The sequence below is a fragment of the Populus trichocarpa genome, chromosome 1 (assembly GCF_000002775.5).
Source record: "Populus trichocarpa isolate Nisqually-1 chromosome 1, P.trichocarpa_v4.1, whole genome shotgun sequence".
Taxonomy (NCBI): Eukaryota; Viridiplantae; Streptophyta; class Magnoliopsida; order Malpighiales; family Salicaceae; genus Populus; species Populus trichocarpa.
Window position 1 is genome coordinate 25,417,736 of NC_037285.2, and position 22,525 is coordinate 25,440,260.

A 22,525-nucleotide genomic window follows, 5' to 3' on the forward strand; every position below is an offset into this window, starting at 1 on the left:
ATTTTTCTTTGAACTAGGGTACAAGACCCTTGTAATTGAAATCCAACTTTTCAGCAAATTACATGATGTGTTCTTAAAAGGTGTGCTCACTGCTGGGTACTTCTTTTCTTCCTTTAACTGTTCTGTTGTTTGCCCGTACATGAACTCTTAGGATACTCTGGAGATGGAAAAACCCAGTACTGCAATGCTTGCTGCACCATTCTACGTGCTTCAATGGTAACGACACGTTATGAAACATAAAGAAAAAGGGAAGAAAACATTCTTTGCCAATACAAAATCTTGCAGCAAATTGATCTGCTAATAAGAAAAGCACTGGTGGTGGGCATGTTGCCATGGTTGTACGCTACACGAATCTATCCTACCTATACAAGCAGTGATGCAAAATATTTGATTCTATTGAAAATGGGAAACTTTTGGGAAAGAGAATTATTGAATGGAAACATTGAAATATCATCAACTCCCTGCCTAACACAAGAAGAAGTGACTGACTCTCATAGAACTACAATAATTAAACAACCATTATGATCACCATGGCTAATCAACACTCTTACTGGGCTAACTCTCTTCCGTTCAGACTGCGAACTGCCAATCTGTTCCACTATCATACTGTCAGTTGTCCAGCAGCACATCTTTGATTAACCTGTATCAAAAGCCATGGCGTAGATACTGCACAGAACCATCTTCTGTAGAAAGAACTTACCTGGAACCTCGGGAAATTAGAGTCTGTCATTGAGGGAGAACACAAATGTTTCGGACCATTTTTGCTTTATATATTCCAGGACCAAAGAATCATCCATGACAGGGTTCGGTACAATCCCCCCAGGACCACTCAGGACCCATTTTATTTTGCCTGGAGTGCTGGAAGAACCTAGCATTGACGTTTCATCCTTCTTGCAAGAAACTTGTTCCTTCTGAAAACCAGAGATTCTTTAAGGCTGCAAATGATGTGTGAACAACCATTACTTACTTATATCATGAGTTGAGTTCTAAATAATAAGCTCTACACAAAATGGATGGCTGATTCCAATGTCTTGAGCATGATATGATGGCTGCCAACAGTAAATTTATTATTCTCAGGACCAGGATTATGCTAGACAAGCACAACATGAAAGTCTCTTAAAGAATCTCCAACCATCAGTGAGGCAACCAATTTAATATCACCTGCAAAACAAGTCATTCTTTACTCACAATAAAATGGTCTCCTGCTTTCACTGCTTCCAAAGTAGCTGTATGCTCTTTCCCTTCTGTAACTGTAAGGTAGTTCTCAACAGATTTTATAAGGGAACAGAACAGTTTTCCAGTTTCTGGCTTAATGTAGCGCTGCACAACGAAATAGCATCTTCATGATTCTAACATCCACATGCAACTCGGGGGAAGAACTTCCAGATGCAAAACTCTATCCATTGAAGAATTCACCGGTACACAGGATCTTAACAAACAAAACTGGCGTATTCAGACAACGTTCAATCTTTAGCAGAGAGTGGTGTAATAATAAGACTGAGAAGAACAAATTGAGTCATGGAGCAAAGCAAATACGGGCGCTTGAAAATTATTTAACACCTCGGTTGATATTCTTACTACATGCATCTATAATCAATAATAAGGTCCAGAGGCTCAGGACGAGCAATCAAATAAACCAAGATGAGAAATTTAAGGAAACTGGGACTATGATAGACTGGAAATGTAGAGAGAAGAAACCACTCTGTTGTATTCAACATCATACCCCTTGTTGTTGCATCATGAATCAGCTTCATACTCAGTATTAATTCAAATAACAAAATTAAAAAGCTTGCAATATGAAACTCATAGAAGCAATGAGAATAACTGTTCATCATCATAATAATCTGATATTCATCTTGCCAAAAAGCATACAAGCAATTTCAGGAACTTCTTCCAAGTTTCTTGCAATACTCATTTTTAACTTTATTGAGAAGACATTGAAGTTCTGTAGCTTGATTACTACAAAACATCAACGAAGTTTCTTGGTTCAAAAATTTAAACCGAGAAAGTAAAGTAAAAAAAATATAACTATTTAATTATCATGCAACCCCTTGAAGTCAGTGTAATACCATTTCGATAACATATTATTTGACTTTTTATTTTTTATTTTATTGTTAATTGAATGTTTGCTTGGACTATTTTATTACGTATATTACAATACAAAGTCATTTTTATTATGTTTCGGACAATAGTTCTAGTTCAAATAACGGTGTCAAAGTATGAGATGCAGGGGGTGTCAAAGTATGAGATGCCGCGGGGCTGTTTGTGTGTGCAGCGGTAATTGTGGTTGAAATTTTTTTTTTATTATTTGAAAATGTATAAAAATAATATTATTTTATTTTTTAAAAGTTATTTTTAACATTAAAATAAATTAAAAAATTTTATTTTAAACAAAAAAACATATCTCAATTTTTTAGAAAACATGATTTTGACCACGTCCCCAAACACTATCATAACAAGCTATGTTTGTAATTTTTTTTCTTCGATGAGATTAGTTTTTTATTGTTTATTTGTTTTTTATTCAGGGGTTAAGTGTGTTTTATTATTGTCGTGTAAAGTATTTTTTTTACTTTAAAATGTATTAATATGAAAAAAAATTTCAATATTTTTATTTTTATTTTTAACATCGCCACATTAAAATGATCAGAAAGCACTAAAAAATATTAATTTAATATTTTTTTCAAGATAAATATATTTTTAAAACGCTTTCAAATACAGTTTCAAATACAAAACGAATTGTATCTAAATCTATTTATTAACTATAGACTAAAAGAAAAGGGTGTTTCAATAGTGCTGGCTTTTCTTCTTCTTTTTTCCCTTTTTTTTCTTCTTTGATTTTCTTTCAACCAATGTTTTTTTTTAATATCATCATTTAATATTAGATTTGTTTTATTGTTGAGTTATCATACTTTCATGACACAAATTGTGAGTTTGGAGGATTAACCCGACTGACTCAAGTTGTTTTTTAATTAACTTTTTTTCCAATTTCTTTTTTTATTATTGGGTTAATTAGAAATTAGACTCCATGATTTATTTTCTTTACTTTCTATTATGTTATTTCAACCTCATGACCTAGGAATAGTACTTAACGGGTTGACCTGAGTTGACTCAAGTAGTTTTTTGTATCATTTTTTTAATTGTTTTATTTTTTTTAATTTCATTATTCAACATTGGGTATGTTAATAATTGAGATTCATAATCTTTTTTTTTTATTTGCTTTCTATGAGGATATCTTAGTATCACAATCAAGGTCGCGGGTTTCAGCATATTAACCACGATTAAATCAGGTTATTTTTTTTGTTTTCTTTATAAGATGTTATCTCGGTCTCATGACACGGATCATAGATCTTTCAACATTAGATTTGCTTTTTATTAGGTTGTCTCATTCTCATAACCTAAATCGTGAGTTTGGCAGGTTAACCCAATACACTCAGTTATTTTAATTTTTTTAATTGATTTTTTTCTCAAATTCATCATTTAATATTGTGTTTGATTGAGAATTAGGCTTCATGATTTATTTTGGTTTGCTTCTTATTAGGTTATCCTGACCTCATGACCCGGTAATAGTGCTTAATAGATTAACTCGAGTTGACTTGACTCACTTTTTATGTCATTTTTTTAATTAGAATTTTTATAAATTTCGTTGTTTAACATTGGATCCGATAAAAACGATTGAAAATTGAACTTCATTATTTGTTTTGATTTGCTATTTATGGGGTTATCTCAGTCTCATAACCAAAGTTGTGGATTTGGCATGTTAATCCAGGTTAAATTATGTCATTTTTTTATTTTCTTTCTATGAGCTTATCTCGATTTGATTACCGGCTAATGGGTTTGGCAGATTAACTCGAGTTATTTTTTATGTTTTTTTTAATTGATTTTTTTTAATATCATCTTTCAAGAATGAGCTCATTAAGGATTGTAATTTGTTTCAATTTACTTTCCATGTGGTTATCCTAGTCTTATGACCCGAGTCGCGTGTTTGATAAGTTAACTCATGTCACTTTTATAGGTCATTTTTTAATTGATTTTTTTTTCAATTTTATCTTTCAACATTTGATTGATTTGAAATTAGACTTCATGATTTATTTTGATTTGTATTTTATAGGGTTATTACCATCTCATACCTCAGGTTATAGATTTGATATTAACCCGAGTTAATCCAAATCAACATAATATGTTGTTATCTTAATATTTTAAAAAATATCATTTTTAAATTTTTTTTGATCAAATTATATTTCATTTCTAAACCAGCTCATCAATGATGTAGCGATAAGTAACTATATCATTTATATTTTGATGTCATCGTTGACGTGTTTATTTTTTCTGAATGATGCTCAATGTGAACAGCACTCTCTCGTAGCTTCCATTTTGAACATTGTTCTACAGCAATGTCATCGTTGACGTATTTCTCTTATATTTATTCTCCACTGAGAATCAATTTTCTCCCATCTAGATAAGATCAAGACGAAATCTCCTCCTGCACGTGTCATAGTTTCAGGTTGAATTGAAAAATAAAAACAGAGTTTAGAAATGTAATTAGAAGTTGACATTCCTTGTTATCATTGATGTGTTTACATTATACAAGAAATCAGGACGTCGTACACGCTATGGAATGGTTCGATAATTTTATCAATTAGGTCTCAAAAGTCTTATACATTTCTCAACTGGGACATTAGTCTCTCCATGTTCGATAATTTTCATGTCGATTTTTTTTTAATTAACGTGTATCCGGACCAACTTTCTCGCACCTTGACTAATCACACGGGCCCTGAAATTAACGACCATGTAAGCTTCTAGTAGCTATCATACTAGCAACCACAGGGCTCGAACTTGAGACCACATGAGGAGCAAACTCTTTGGTCCCAAATTCTTACCACTGAATCACCTACTAGATGGTTATTTTCATGTCTTTCATGTCTATTTTTATTTGAAACATTGCTTTTTTATTGCATAACAAATATTGGCAGAAGGATGGGAAATATTTGAAACATGTCGATAAAACTTTGGATGGGAAATATTAACAAATATTGGCAGAAGGATCCAATTCAGAATAGTGTGAAATATTAGAGACCTAATCGATATTTTTTCTCTTATTTGTGGACTTAATTGAGAATAGTTACATATTTTAGGGATTCAATTTATCTTCTACTCAGTCAAGATCTGGAGGAGTATGAAGAACATGGTAGGAAACTATCATTAAATTACAAAAAAAAAAAACGAAAATCCATGTGAAACGCACTGTGGGCTCTAGAGACAAAACAGGCAATAGTGTTTTTCTCTTCTTTTTTTTCTTAGGATTGTTTACGCTTTGGTCCCTTAATTTATTTTTCTTTGTACTTGGTCCTATGACATAGCTTTGATTTGCATGTGGTCTTAGTAATTTATTTTATATGCATGCGTAAAGGAATATTGAGGTCTCGTGTCACTTAGTTAATTCTTGATTATGTGAAATAATATTCAATTAATATTATTTTTTTGTCAATTAGAGATTGATTTACATGATCAAGCGAGGAGTTCTTGTCCTTATTTTTATTTTGATCTTTCTAATTTTATTTTTTTCAATTTAATTCATTTTTATTAGCTTTATTTGGAATTTGACTTAGTATTTTATTTTGGTTGTCTTGATATGAGGATTTTGCACTATTGAGAAAAACATTTGGTGCTCGATTGATACTTATTTTTGCAAAATAAAACAAACTTCGACTCATTTATTAAGTGTTGAGGGACCAAAATTAAAATTGATACAAGTATAGAGACCGGAGAAAATGGGAAGGGAAGATTGGTTGGCACATGCAACCCAAGCGCTCAGCGGGTTGGTGGCAATTGTGTTCTTTAAACGGCATGCCTTGGTCTTCACAGCCTTCTACCACATGTCGATGGAGGAGACACCATTGGGTTCCAATACTTTCCTTTTCACTTCCCTCTTTTCTCTTTCATCTTCTTAAGAATAGCACTAGCTTGCAAAAATATAAAGGTGTCATTTATTTGTTTTTTGTATCATATTTGGTCTTTATTTTTTTTATTACTATATTTTTTTTGTTTTGAGTTCTTTTTTTTATTGATTTTCTTTTTTCAATTTTATATTTTAGCATTTGATTTCATTTAATTTTTATATCAGATTTGATTCTTATGATTTTGATTATTTTTTTTTATCCTTTTATTATTACTATTTTTCAATCTCATCAATCAACATTTTGTTTTATTTTATTTCTTATTTTAAATTTGGTTCTTATTATTTTAATTGCTATTTATTTTATTTTGAATCCTTTTGGATTGAATTTTTTTTTTCAATTTCGTCTCTCATTCTTTAATTGATTAGGGATTTTACTTTGTGATTTTTTCATGTTTGACTTTTATGGGATTAGTCCCGGCCTCATGACTCGAGTCATGAGTTTTGAAGATTAACTTAAGTTGACTTCGGTTTTTTTATATATATTTTTTTTAAATTGATTTATTTATTTATTTACAATTTCATCATTCAGTATAGGGTTAGTCAGGGATTGAGCTTCGTGATTTTTTTTTTAATTTTATTTCTAAATGATTATTCTGATCTTATATCTCTAATCATGGGCTTAATAGGTTAAGCCGAGTTAACTTGATGGTTTTTTTCCTGTTGCTTTTTTATATTGGATGTTTGTTTTCCAGATTCGCCCTTCAATACTAGGTTTTCTGAGATTTGATAGTTGAGCTTCTTTATTTTATTCAATAGATTATCTCAATCTCACGACAAAATCACGTATTTGGCTAACAGATCTGGGTGGACTTGAGTTGTTTTTTCTGTTTTTTATATATATTTTTTAATTCTATCATTTTACATTTGATTTTATAGGAATTGAGTTTTGGATTTTTTTTTTCTTTTTAATTTTTGTGGGGGCTTATCATATTCTCATTTGGTTTTTTCTTCGTTATCAAATATTGAGAGGATATATTTTCATAATGTTGTCAATCATTTATTTTTTAAGTTGGTTATTGTATTTTTTTTTTCTAGCTGGATTGATTTATTTATTGTTGTTCCCTATTTTATATATTATATTGCTAGATTAACTGCATTTATTGAACAAATTCGAGTTGATAACCAAATTCTTAGATTATTTTTTTTTAGCTTCTATTAAATCACTAACTTCTACTTGACAGTTTTTTTTTTTTTTTTTACATTGAGAAAAAACGAGTCCAATCTAATAAACTCTATATATAATGTGCATGTCATTCCACATGCCTCAAAAAATGAATATATATGATGTGCATGTCATTCCTCGCGCCTCCAAAATTGAAATACAAGTGCCAAAAAATAAAAACAAAGATAAAGTTTAAGAAGATTCTCTTAGGCTTGAGAGAAACAGGAGTTAGATGGCCGGCGGGAAGGCATGGTTGTTAACCTAACTTACGTTAATTTAATTTAGTGCAAGTGTCTGGTGATTGTCAGATGAGTTAATTCATATTATTAAAAAATATATATATATTATTTTAATTATTTTATTAAATCGACTCAAATTTTAATCAAATGAATTTAATTACAGATTAACCTATTAAATCAAACCAAGTTAATTTTAAATTATTTTTTATACTACAATCTATATTTGTTTCTTACTTAAGGAAATTTATTTATTTATTGGGCTCAGTATTTGTCAAACAAAAACGAACTTTGAATTGAGTTTTACGATAATAACCTACCGAGACATTAAACTCGAAAGTGGGCAATTACTTTGTTTCTTCAAGGTAGTAGAAGTTTCTCGCTGGGCTGTACTGCTGGCTAGGTACGCATAGTACACCCTCGTACAAGTTTGTTGACCTAAATTAAATTCAAAATAGAAAAGTCAAAGTCAAGATTGTATGTCGTGATCAGACTACTGCTAACATAATTTTTGCAAGCCCTCAAAAATAGCCTAAAAGAAATAATAGAGGTCATGGTTATGCTTCTGGGAATATCACAACCCAAATTTCTTTTTTGAAATATACAAGTTGTGCTGTCGAAAACAACATAATCTATAGCACAACTTAAAAATAATTATGAAGATTGTACTATTTAGAACATATTTTATGTGCATTCATCTCATAATTTTTTTATATATTTAAAATAAACTTGATGGCTTGAGACTCGATCCATGCTAAGTTTAAAATTAAATCAATCAAATAGTTGATTTTATTAAATTTGATCAAAGTTTGGTTAACTCGGTTAATCTAATTTAACTTGGTCTGAACTTGACGAGTCTAATATGAAACATATTAAAAAAATCAAAACAACATGCATTTAGATTTTCATGGAAAAAAATAAAAAAAATAAGTATTTCATAAAAAAATGAAAAAAATAAGAAGGTTCATCCAAGAGAAAGCAGTTTTGATGTTATATATATCACTGTTTATAACTCAGCCTTAGTTATAGACAGACATTAAGCCTGGCACACGCATAATGAAGCCTGGAAAATTGTGCATTGCGGTGCATTTTCACAAAGATTGACCACGGAAATAAGTTTTATTATGCAATTTCTCAATGAAATTATAAAATGATGAAAAATATATCCACTAACTCATTCCTCTCTCTCTCTATAACAAAAAGTAGAGACAAGGAGCACACCTCCTCCGAGACAAACTCCCCTACTCTTCTTAACTCATCCAAATTTAATAACCAACATTTGTTTTTTTGGTTAGAAAGTATTTTTGTAAAAATTTAATTTTTTTATTTTAAATTAAAATTTTTAATATTTTTTAATAATTGTTTTGATATATTATTGTTAAAAATAAAATTTAAAAAATAAAATAAAAATTATTTCAGTATATTATCAAAAACAAAAATTTAAAAGAAGATGCTTATATCTTAAAATGAGAGAGTATTTAGCAGTGTGGTTGCGGTTGCTTTTGAAATAACTTTTCGTACCGAAATGCATGTCAATGATGTTTTTTTATTTTTAAAAAATTATTTTTGATATTAGCATATCAAAACAATTTAAAACATATAAAACATATTAAATTTTAGTAAAAAAAAATTAATTTTTTTTAAAACACAGTTTCCACATCGTTACCAAACATATTTTTAAGTCTAAATTAACATCACATTAAGTTAAGTTGAATAGTAGTAAACCATGGACCGTGTGACGGTGTTGAAATCAGGAAAGGTCTAAGGTGTGAACCGGAAACACAAGCACACCTTCTCTTAGAATTTACTCGGTAGAGATCAGGCAGGAAGGGTGTGGAAGGAAGAAAGTCGACACAGACTCAAGAGCCGAACTTGTTAACCGCGTCGATTTTACTAGGAAAAGTCGCAATCTGACACCACCGCCGTCAGTCTTCTCTGCATTCTACTGCCTGCCTTTCTCAGCTGTTTCTACACCGAAGTGGATCATTTGTTCACGCGCTTTGGAAACGTCATGCGACATGATCTAATTAAACATGATTGAGTACAATACACGGAGTTTTTGTTCAATAGATAAATATGGATAATATATCACTTTTAATTTTTTATTGATTTTTTAAATTTAACTATATAGTAAAATTACATAGGCTTAATATTTAGTGCAATGTAATGAATGATATAACCAAAACTATATATATTTATTAATGAGGAACCCCTAAAGTTGTTCCATTAATTCAATGGAGAATAAGTTCTTCTCCCTCCCCAAATTTGATAAATATTCCTTATGTCATTTTCAATTAATATTATTTTAATAGGGGTTTCTACATGAACAAATCTAAGTTGGGTATCATGCACGCGCTTCTAAGTGCGGTTGGACTTGCACTCAACATAAAATATAAGGAATTGTCAACACATGATATTATGTACTTTAGGAAGGAAGGGTCGTAGTGGCTCACCATCAATGACCAGATGTGATCCCGCTCCCCAAGTTTGCTCAACGCGGTCACGCGAACGCATCATTACTATTGCTAAACTCTCACCTTCTATTCTACTCTTATTACATGTCTACCACACGCTCTAAATTTCCTTAGCCTCCAAGTGTTGAGGGCATAATTGCCCCTCAAGCAAAGACGTCAGTGCTTACTCGGCAGTACCAGCTCCGTCCAACCTTATATAAATACGAACTCATAGTCCCTTAATTCCATCCAACCATCAAATATTCAGCCACCTTCTTCTTTCGAAGCTTTATACTTTGTTGTTCTTGCTCATCGTATAAACACAAATCATACTATATATCTAATCTATAGATTTAATTACCATGAAGAGAGATAGAGAACAGGCAGAGATAGACTTGGCCAAATGCTTGATGCTACTTTCTAAAGTTGGCCAAGCTGATCACGAGATACTAACTAATTATAGATCAGCAGCAGCAGCAGCAGCAGCAGCAACGGCAGGGGCCGGGGCCGGGGCCGGTCGCTCATTTTCATGCAAAACATGCAACAAGAATTTCCCTTCATTTCAAGCATTAGGAGGCCACCGTGCAAGTCACAAGAAACCAAAACTCAAGGAATCAACTGGGAACTTGTTGAAGCTGCCTAATTCGCCTTCAAAGCCAAAAACTCACCAGTGCTCCATTTGCGGCCTTGAATTTCCTCTCGGGCAAGCACTTGGAGGTCACATGAGGAGACATCGGGCGCCTCATAATGTTGATACCACCAGTACTAGTAGTAAAGATCATGAATTGGCAGCTGTGACTCAGCCGCCTTTCTTACCCGCTGTCCCAGTTTTGAAGAGATCCAATAGCAGCAAGAGAGTTCTGTGCTTGGATTTGAGCTTGGCCCTGCCTATGTATCAGAATGACTCGGAGTTGCAGTTAGAGAAGGTCGATCGTCCCATGTTGAGATGTTTTATCTAACCTAATTTGGAGCTTGGACATATTTTTTTCTCTCCTTATTACCAACTTCTGCTACTATGTAGTTGGGATTTTGTACGAATCACATTCATTTATTTGTTTTGTTGTATTTCTATTTTTTTTCCTGTAAAATTCTGGTATCATCGATTTATATTAGTGGAGTGGACTCTTTATAAAATAATTGTTCTTTTCTAGCCTGCTAGAATTATATATATTTTGTATTAAGAAACATTTATTAGCAGGTATATATTTATGCTCAGAACAGAACAGAAGAAAAAAACTGTGGCTGTATGTTTTTCCAGTAACTTTTACGATGCGGGTATAAATGTTCTATTATAAATATTAATCACAGAAGGGTTTTTTCTTGGATGCTGGTTTTTGAATTCTAACCGTGACCAGCCATGACAAGGCTGAATGGATAAGAACCCTAGACTCGCTCTACTTACCGAAAACAAAACTCTTCTTCCTAACAGCTGATCTGCGACATCTTCTCTCTCTTCTTATTCATGCTACCGGCCGCACGGACTCTCGCATGAGCAAAGGATGGACCGAAAAATAACGTTCCCCTCCATAATTTCAAGAGGCCGGCGATGTATAAAGCTTATCGTAAGATGCTTGTGCTCTCACGTTTGCTAAATTTCGCATCGATGTGTGTGGCACCTTTTTTTTGAGAAGTATAATATTGCATTAGAATACGCCAAGATCTGGCGGAGGAGACATATAAAACATAGAAAATCTGCTTACAGCTCACGATTAGCAGGTCTAAGAAATGAAATGATAACTAACCCAAGAAACCAAAAAAACAAATAGCAGCTAAGAGAAGCAAATTTGATTCCAAAATAACAAAATAGCAGCTAAAAGATGCAGATTTGGTGCCACACACCAAGATGAATTGCCAAGTAAACTTCCAACTTGAACCAGATTTGAGTTAAACAAAATATTGCCATCTTTCCTCAACTTAACCGAACAACAAAACCAGTCATGGCCTCTCCAGAGATCAGCCTTTGACATCTTAACAAGAAGAGGAGCAAGATCGCGCACCACACTCTGGATATCTTGGAGATTCAGCTCCTTTCTAGAACCAAAGCAATCTACAGATCATTGGCACGCACCAAACAGAATCCTGCAACTTTTCATCAAAAACTACAAGAGACCGAACCAACCTGAAAAACAATCCAGATTCCCCAAAAGCTGCACCCAGAAATTAAAGAAATAGAAGACCCGCATATCAAGCAAATTAGAGCCAAGCGACAAATTCAGTGTTTCTAAAGACTCCCTGTTTGGCCATGTGATCTGCCGTATGATTACTCTCACGAAGAGAATGAGTGAATGTGAGAGAACCAAAACATGAAGCTACTCTCTAAATAGAGGAGAAAAGATTGTGATGCCGCCAAGGCCTATTATGGGGGTTATTCATCCAGCTAATGACATTGGCCGAGTCAGATTCAATAATAATGTGTTTATGATGCAGGCGGCAATTAGAGGCTGATAATTCAATAGCTTTGACAACCGCTTTTAGCTCAGCGACATTGGAGTCTAAGATCCCAACTGACAAGGAGAAAATACCAAGAATAATCCCATTATGATTTCGCAAGACTCCGCCTATACCTGAAGGGCCCGGCTTCCCAAGAGAGGAGCCATCCACATTCCATTTTAAGCTATTAATCATAGGGGGAGACCACACAACAACTACCCTTTGGTTTTTAGAATTAGTCCATCGTAATAGCCCTTCTGCTGACCTTAGCAAATCTGAAGCGGAATAAGAAAAATCAGGTTCTATAGCCTTTATCCAAAAGCAGAGACGAGTAATAATAAGGATAAATAGAGTATCATAATTCGGGGTTGTCTGCTTGAATATCACATCATTACGATGTAGCCAAAGAGACCATGCCACTGAAAAAAACAGCATCAACCAAGCTTTTTTCTGAAATTTTCCATAAACCAAAGAATCCCACTGAGAGAAAAGGGCTGCCAAGTTCTTTGGGCAACACCACGCTAAGCCCCACCAATTGATAATTTTAGACCAAACTATCCAATGTTTGTGACAATGCAGAAGTATATGATCAACCGATTCTTCCTCAGCTAAGCAAATGGGACAAGCAGCAGCTGAGATGTCCAATATACCTCTTCTGACCAACATACTACGAGTGTTGATTTTTTTAATGATAGCCATCCAGCAGAATACTTCAACTTTAGGAGGAACGATGCCTCTCCAAATCCCAGTAAAGGAGAAGCTAGTGTCCATTGGGGGTTTGAGGCTTAACAGCCCACATAGAGATTTGATCGAGAATCTACCGGTGGAGTTGGCTTTCCAAATTAATCTGTCCTCTGCGTCTTTGTCCAGCTGCACTTTTGAAAGAATGGTAGTCATTCGGTCTAGAAGGCCATAGTTTCTACCTCGCAAGGGTCTACTCCAGGTGAATAGCCAGTGCCAAGCATGACCATCCCATATCCCCATCTTATCAAGGCTTGCTTCTTTATCATTAGTTAACCGGAATAGGGCAGGAAACTGATCTGCCAGGCTACCAGTAGTTGTCCAATCATCAAGCCAGAATTTAATCCTCTTGCCATTTCCAACTAGCATCACAGATTGATGTTTCACAATGTCTTGCAATCTACTATCTGTAACACAATGATTAACAATACGAGACCAAGTACTTCCAGTTCCTGCAATAGGATATTTCGGAATAATTGAGGAGCATTTAGTGTTGTATATGTTGTTAATCACATCCTTCCACATGCTCGACTCCTTCGAACCAAACCTCCATAGCCATTTGAACATCAGGGCTTTGTTTTTGTCCCTTAGAGATCCGATCCCAAGACCACCATCAATTTTTGCCAGAGAAATAATTGACCATCTAACATTGCATATGTTCTTACCTCCCTCTTTTCTGGACCATAAAAAAGATCTGAATTTCTTTTCAATGGATGATGCAATTGCCGTAGGCATAGGGAACAAAGAGAGAAAGTATATGGGCAAATTACCTAAGACAGATTTGATTAAGCACAATCTACCCCCAATAGATAATAGTCTGCCTTTCCACGAAGCCAACCTACCTTTCTTTATGTTTTTGGTTCTATTTAATTTTGCAGCCATCTTTGTGGGTTTTGTACTCTATTTTTTTTTTAAATTTGTTCCAATTGTTAATTAAGATAATAAATCTAGCCATAATATTATCACTTTGATTAAACGTTTAGATTAACTATTCAATTAGTAATATTATTTCAAGTTCGAGATTATTTTAATTAAATTAAATAATATTGTTTTAGTTTACTAAAAAATTTAGATAAAAACTTTGGCACCTTTATTAGAAATTTAGTTACATATAAATTTAGGAAACTTATCTATGTACACTTTTACAAATTATATGATAATGAAAAATTGTATTTTATATGATAAGTTTGCTAGAAGCTTATTATTGAAAGGGTTGAAGGTCGTATAATTACCCAATGTATTTAGACTTGATAGAATATCAAGTTCAAGTTCAGACAGCATGCATAGGTTTGAATTGATGTTAGACTCAAAAATAAAATCAGTCTAATATTTTTTTAAAAAAAGTTTTTTTTATTCGTGACCAATTTCTCAAGATTTGCGACCACATTTACGATCGCTAATCAAATAACTAACTTTTAGTGCGAGTGCCTTTAAGTGGGATTACGGCATGTAATTAATTGGTTAGTTGAAATAATTAATTAATTGTTCCTTAATTACATCAATTTTTTTTTTCCTAAAAGAAAGTAAACATAAACAAATGCGTCCTCTAAAAATTAGAGAAAAAGACAACATTTTGAAGAGAGAGAAATAAAAAACTATTTTAGATAAATAAAATTTTCTTACATATATCAACCGCTAGCTTGAGATCTCATATTCATGGTGTCGAGTTCAAATATATTTTCCACTCTCTCATCATTAGAAAAGAGTCGGTTGGCAAGAAAAATTTGCAACTGATGTTTTTCTCTAGTTTGCAACCTCCCCAAACAGAATATATAATTTTTTATAGCTGTTAAATTCTGCTAGATTAACCTAATAAAATTTGATTAATTTCAGTTAATCTAATTCAAACATGACTGATCAACACTAAGAAAAATTATTAAAAATAATTAATCTTAGTGAACTTGATGATTTACAAATGAGCTCAATAACCCAATAATCCATACCTTTTTCAGATCAATTCCCCTCTCATAACTGTGATTGATTTTTTTCTTGATACTTTTTTTTTTCTTTTATGAACTCAAACCTTATTATTGATGACTTGATTGGTGGACGTGAGTGAACTTGATGGTTTGATTGGTGAGGTTAGCTGTGGCTAAGGTGTTGAAGTGGGCCGGAGAAGATCATGATCTTGATGATGGACAGATCAAGTGGCGGTGCATTATTCTAGTTGTGGCGTTGTAGTTTGATTTTGATTCGGTTCTGGTGGCTGTTATTTTCTTGAGTTTGGTGATATGGTTGATATTTAAATACGGCAGCGTTCTGGTGGTTCGGAGGAGTTGGTGAGAGCTGATTTAGAAGTATTTGAGATTGAGTTTTAAATCTTTTATAAAAATTTGAATATTTTTTGTTTTAATATTTTTTTATTGTACTGATGATGTATAAAATAAATTTTAAAAAATAAAACTTATTATTTTAATATTTTTTCAATAAAAAATACTCTAAAAAATAAATACTATGAAAACATTTTCTTACACCTAAACAGCATAATTACTTGATTTATAACAGAATTTTTAAGCACAAAATTCCAATTGCAACCTGAGAATCACTTACGTGGCCCGCCTAATTTGAGTTGATTTTTCCTCATTCGTGGTCGCATTAGCTGTTGCAAAGGGACGTGAAACACTTTGCGCGTGTTGCAAATCTATTGCAAACGTTTTAAACATTGGTTGGTAACCAGGCCGAAGTCTAATTCAATATAAAATTCAGGTCACTGAATTGTCAGTTCAACACATGAATCATTCTATCAATTTTGGTTAAGAATATTCCGTGAATTATTTAAGTAAAGAGCTTGTAATTTCTATTATTAATAAAAATATTTTTCTAATTTTAGAGAATTTATAAAAACAAATATTTTTATTCTTAGAAATAAATACTTATTCTCTCATTTATTATGATTATTTATTTAAAGGTTATTATTTTACATGTTATAAACTTGTGATTAACTTATAATTCAACCACTAAATAACATATTTAAAATCAAGGCGCTATTTTTCTCTAGTATTCGGAGCTTGAGGATTCTAACCTCATGGTGTTTGAAATGTGTTTTCACAATCTTAGAAGGTGTGAGGGAGTGGTCATGATTCACGTTACCACTTTAGCTATTCTTGTAGACTTTAAGGGAACGTTTGGGAACGCGGCTGCGTTTTCAAAAAATTTAAATTTTTTTTTACTAAAATTTAATATAATTTATATGTTTTGGATCGTTTTGATATGCTGATGTCAAAAATAATTTTTAAAAAATGAAAAAACATCATTGGCATGCATTTTAGCACGAAAAGTTATTTAAAAAGCACTCGCAACCACACTGCCAAACACGCTATATATTGATGTGGCTGTCGCGATCTTTATTCTGATTGTTGAAGAAGTATTTAAGAGTGTTAAAGTGATTGGTTTTTTAAAGTGAATTTTATTCGTAAATGTATTAAAATAATTTTTTATTTATTTTTAAAAAATATGTTTTATATTAATACATTAAAATAATTTGAAAATATTAAAAAAAAATATTTTTTAAAAAAATATTTTTTAAATATAAAAACAACAGGTTTATATTATTATTATGGCAACAGCGACTTTTCTTGATGCCGTTGATGATACTTTGATAGTTTTCGATAATAACTATAAAAGTAATCGAAGATATAATTAATCCTGGTCTGGTATCATTGACTGATTCGTCAAATTAACATTAACAATTAACAAAAAAAAAAAAAAAAACTGAAATTTGTTATGTTATCACTGTAGCTTTTTTCCTCTCTGCACTCTCACATTTTATTATAGATAGGAGTAGTGACATTTTTTTCTCTCGTTTTGTTCATTGAAACTTTTTCTCTTTAATTTGATTATTTTATGGTTAAATTAATGGTCAATTGCTTTTAATTTATTAAAAAAAACATCATTTAAAGACATATGATCAAAATAAAAACAAAACATGGGGAAATTGATTTGCCATTTACAAATTAGTGTGGGAAGTTTTTTATTGGTCCACCTACTTTTCTATGAATTCATTTTCAGTCCCTATAGTTTTTAAAAATTTAGTTTTGGTTAAAAAATTTATTTTTTATTTTTCAGTCCTTGAGTTTAAGAGAGAAGAGGAAAAGTCACAGAAAAATAGTGAAAAAGAGAAAGTCACTGGATGCCACGATTCTAGTCATGAAAAGGGTCGATCATGGTGTCAACAGGTTTTATTTGATGAGAAAAATTTCATCGGGGTGTTCTTTGACTTTTATCTTGAATAGGAAAATAGATAGGAATTTGGATTTTTTTAAAAAAATTAGGTTGATTTTTTGTTTCTTTAACCAATTTCTAGGTAATTTCAAGCCATGGATATATTTATTTAGGTGTTTTACCTCAAAAATAGATTGAAAAATAATCTCTTGGATGTAAAAATACTCTTACCCTGACTTTTTGATGACCCTCCAATCATTAGATTCTAGGTTAGAGAACAACACATCGTTTGTTATTATAAATGATAAGTCAGTTGTGTTTCTTTTTAAAATTAAAGTGCGAATTACGTGAATATATATATAAAAAAGAGGTTTGGCTCACGGGTCAAGCCTTCTTTATAGGATAGACGTGCAAGCCCATGTTTTTTGTCATGTTTTGTTTTTGTTTTTTTGTTTTTAAATATCCTCCATTTTACATTTCAATCCATTCAAAAACATTAGTTCATTTTTAATTTGATTTGATAGCATTGAATTTTAATTTTATTTTATAAGAACATGGCTGTTTTTATTATATTGGAGATCTATTTTACAACAACTTATTATATTTTTCATTTTGAAAATAATTCTTTGATCGCAAAGGTTTTTAGGTATTGTTTGATTAAATACCTTTTTATTTTTTTGTTTATTTTCAAGAAAGTTTATAGCATTATTTTTTTTATAATATTAGTTAATGTTTTTTTTATACAACCCTTTATAATGATTTTCTTTTTTTAAATTTTATATGGTGGCTATCCTATGAATGTCAAATTTTATTATAGTATAGTTAGATAAAAAAAATTCCATGACATTAAGTTATTAAACTCATGCGGATTTATAATTTAATTTGTAGGTTTGAAAAGTTAATTTGAGATTACTTGAATCAATAAAAAACATTAATATCTCATCTTAGTATATGAAAAGAAAAAATTAAAATAACATCATCTTCACATAAAAAAATTCTTAATATTAAATTGAGTTTTTTTCTGATTTAATTCAATTTAAAACTTGAGTCAGATAAAACCCAAGTCGAGAGATCTTTAAATTAGCTTCGGGTTTGGTAAAACAGTCAGAAAGTCACCCATGGCAACTTCATAGAGGAATGCTGTTCTTATATATTTTTTAATGTATCCACGTAGAATTAGTTGGTTTTCTAAAAACAAAACTAATAATTCTGGAAAAACAAATCCAAGCAAAAAATGAGTGCATTGATAAAATAAAATAAAAAAGTTTCGATTCAAGGAAGCTTTTTTTGCCCCTCTTTCAAATCGTCCACATTTTTTTTATTTGTTGCCGTGACTTTTTTATTTTTATTTAATGAACACATATAACAAAAAAATTATATTTCTTTGTGAAAAAAATAATTATAAAATAAAAAGTTATACTAAAAAATTATTTTGTTTCAATGAAATTTTAATAATTGTTTTTTTTGGCAAAAAACAATTAATTTCCATATAATTAAATAAAAATATTTTAAAGGATTTATTATAATACGAAATTATATATCTTAATCAATATTTATTTTTTAAAATTATGGGTTTGATTTTTAGTTGTTTTTAACAAAAAAAATTAACGTTTATGGTCATCTTTAATCCTCCATTAGTTTTATAAAATTATAACTATAAAATCTTCTTGCTACTCTAAAATACACTAGCAATGACTATTTGTTTTTATTAATGCACTAATACATATTATATTAATAAAACTCTAAAATGTGTGGGTGGACCAAGACACAATTCACTGCGGACTTACTATACATGCGCGCACTATGGACCAAGACACAATTCACTGTGGACTGGCATAATAGTTTTGCTACATATTTTGCAATGTCGCGCGAGTACTGTAGCATGTGAGTGCTTTCACTGTGAAGTACACTGTTTGAGTTTTCTCTTTGCTAAAAGCATTGTGGGTTAGAGAAGCGTAATAACAGGGCTGCTCTTGCCACAGAGAGTTGCAAAGATCGCAGGGGATGGGGTTGTCTTTTTGGATGAGAAGAAAATGGTCAGTTGGGATTTTGGTGGTGCTGCACGACCCTAGAAGCAGACGTCTGGCACTTGTCTACAAGCCAAGATGCCAGGACCAGCCAATTGCGCGGCGGGGGAGGGGGGGTTGCTCTGCTGTGTTTTGAATCAACAATTGCGGCTGAGGGCATTGCATTCTCTGTCAAGAGCTATTAGGTCTAGCTTGACAGGTGGACCCAACGTTGTGGGCCCAACACACTTCCAAAGGGAGCCAGTAGAGAGCCAAATGCGAGGGTGGGAAGGGGGGGTGCTCTGCTATGTTTTGAGTCAACAATTGCGGCTGGGGGCATCGCATCCTCTGCCAAGAGCTATTAGGTCTAGCTTGGCAGCTGGACCCAGCATTGTTGGGTAGCCCCCAGCGCACACGTGGCGCTTGACCTGCCTGCCTATGTGCTGGCGGACCAAGCACACACGTTGTGCTTGAGCTCTTGCCCCAGTGCTTGGCACACCACTAAGCACACGTGGTGCTAGGGCTCACTGCCTGGGGGCTGGCACCCCAGCACACACGTGGCACTTGGGTTACGTCTGGGGACACCTGGCATTTGGGTTTTGCGCTGGACCCATGGTTCCTGGGTCCTAAGATTCTAAATATTATTATTTTTAGTATAATTAATGTTATTAATAAAATAATTAATAAATTTGAAAGAAAATATTATTATTTATATTGAAAACATATTATTATTTATATTATCAATTTTTATGATATTTTATAAAAATAAAAAGTGAGCTTACGACACAGTATTATTAAAAATATTCAATAATTCTAAGTATTAATATAAAAAATATTATAATTTGCGTTGTAAATATTATTATTTTTCTTATAATACAAAGTATTCATATAAACAATATTATTATTTGTGTTCTAAATATTATTATTTTTCTTATAATTAAAAGTATTCATATCAAAATATTATTATTTATGTTCTAAATATTATTATTTTTCTTATAATTAAAAGTATTCATATCAAAATATTATTATTTATGTTCTAAATATTATTATTTTTCTTATAATTGAATGTATTCATATCAAAGATATTACTATTTGTGCGGTAATATTATTATTTTTATAAGAATTCAAAGTTATAATATAAAAAATATTATTATTTGTGTTCTAAGTATTCTTGGAATTAAAAATAGTATTATTTGTGTTATGAATATTATTATTTTTACTATAATCAAAAGTATTAATGTTAAAAATATTATCTTTTGTGTTATGAATATTATTATTTTTATAATAATTAATATTATTAATAAAATAATTACTAAATTAGAAAACAATTATTGTTAATATTGAAAAACAACCATAGATTTGATTTGAAATGTAAAATTAAAAACTATCATCATCATCATCATCATCATCATCATCAATAAATTTTAAAAAACTGTTATTAATATCGAAGAAAAACCTTGTGGGGACACATTGCGCTTGGGCTACTGCCTGTGTGATGGGCAGACACCAGCGCACACGTGGCGCTTGGGCTCCTGCCTCCGTGCTTGGCACATCACTTCGCACACGTGGCGCTTGGACTCCCTACCTGGGGCTGGGCAGCCCCAACGCACACGCGGCGCTTGGGCTCCAACCTCAATGCTTGGCACACCACTGCGCACATGTTGCGCTTGGGTTCCCTGTGTGGGGGCTGGGCACCCTCAGCGCACACGTGGCGCTTGAGCTCCTGCCTCAGTGCTTGGCACACCATTGCGAACAAGTGGCACTTGGGCTCCCTGCATGGGAGCTGGGCATCCCCAGCGCACACGTGGCGCTTGAGCTCCTGCCTCAGTGCTTGGCACACCATTGCGAACAAGTGGCACTTGGGCTCCCTGCATGGGAGCTGGGCACCCCCAGCGCACACGTGGCGCTTGGGCTGCGCTGCGAGTGAGCCATGCCCCTGCCACACTTTGGGTCATAGCACTGGATCTAAGGTTCTTGAGTCCTAGGATTCTAAATATTATTATATGTTTTAGAAATATTATTATTTTTATTATAATTAATTTGATTAATAAAATAATTAATAAATTTGAAAGAAAATATTATTATTAATATTGAAAACATATTATAATTTTTTGTTATATTTTTTATAAAAATAAAAATTCAGCCCGCGGCGAATTATTGTTAAAAATATTCAACAATTCTAAGTATTAATATAAAAAAATATTATAACATGCATTGTAAATATTATTATTTTTCTTATAATACAAAGTATTTATATCAAAATATTATTATTTGTGTTCTAATTATGATTGTTATGTTTCTTATAATTCAACGTATTCATATCAAAGATATTATTATTTGTGTTGTAATATTATTATTTTTATAATAATTCAAAGTTTTAATATAAAAAATAGTATTATTTGTGTTCTAAATATTCTTGGAATTAAAAATTGTATTATTTGTGTTATGAATATTATTATTTTTACTATAATCAAAAGTATTAATATTAAAAATATTATCTTGTGTTATAAATATTATTATTTTTATAATAATTAATATTATTAATAAAATAATTACTAAATTAGAAAAAAATATTCTTAATATTGAAAAATAACCATAGATTTGATTTGAAAGGTAAAATTAAAAAGTACGACTACTATTATTATTATTGTCATCATTAATAAATTTTAAAAAACAGTTATTACTATCGAAGAAAAACCATGTGGCGCTTGGGCTAATGCCTGTGTGCTAGGGAGACCCAGCGCACACGTGGTGCTTGGGCTGCCTGCTTGTGTGCTGGCAGACCAAGCGCACACGTGGCACTTGGACTCCTGCCTCAATACTGGACACACTTCAAGCGCACACATGGTGCTTGAGCTGTGCCAAGACCTAACTATCCTTGGGTCCTCCTTTCTGCAGAACCTAAAATAGCCTTGAGTCATTTGCTATACAAGATCCAAAATAAACTTGATCCTGTATGTGTAGAATCCAAATAGCCTTGAGTCCTGCCAGTATCATGATCCAGTTTTTTTATAAAAATAAAAAATTAACCCGTGACAGATCACCTAGTTAGCATAAACTAATTGTAGTGTCAATACGGGTTGATAAAATAATGGCTGCAATTGCTGTTGTTATTAAGATTAAAAGTTAGCCGCATGAGTTTTTTGTCTCCTGCAGTTGATATTGCAAGTTTGCCAATATTGCTGCTGCGTCTTGGATTTTTGTTCTTCATCAAACTTATAAGTTTTTTGGTTTCTGGTGGGATTTATGATTGCTGGTTTAGGAAGGATTCTAGTTTCTTGATCTGATCAAGGTGTCCTAATTTACTTCGGACAAGGTTATGATCATGAACATACGGGAAAAAAGAAACTACGTGCAAGGACGAGGTATTTTAAGCTTAA

General features: G+C 32.1%; 1 protein-coding gene across 1 annotated transcript; it reads left to right on the forward strand.

Moving 5' to 3' along the window:
* Positions 1–10,044: 10,044 nt before the first annotated feature.
* LOC7465130 (zinc finger protein ZAT12) lies at positions 10,045–10,944 on the forward strand. Its single transcript, XM_002299855.4, has one exon. It carries the CDS (start codon positions 10,170–10,172, stop codon positions 10,764–10,766), a length of 597 nt encoding a protein of 198 aa, XP_002299891.4. The 5' UTR covers positions 10,045–10,169; the 3' UTR covers positions 10,767–10,944.
* Positions 10,945–22,525: the final 11,581 nt, after the last annotated feature.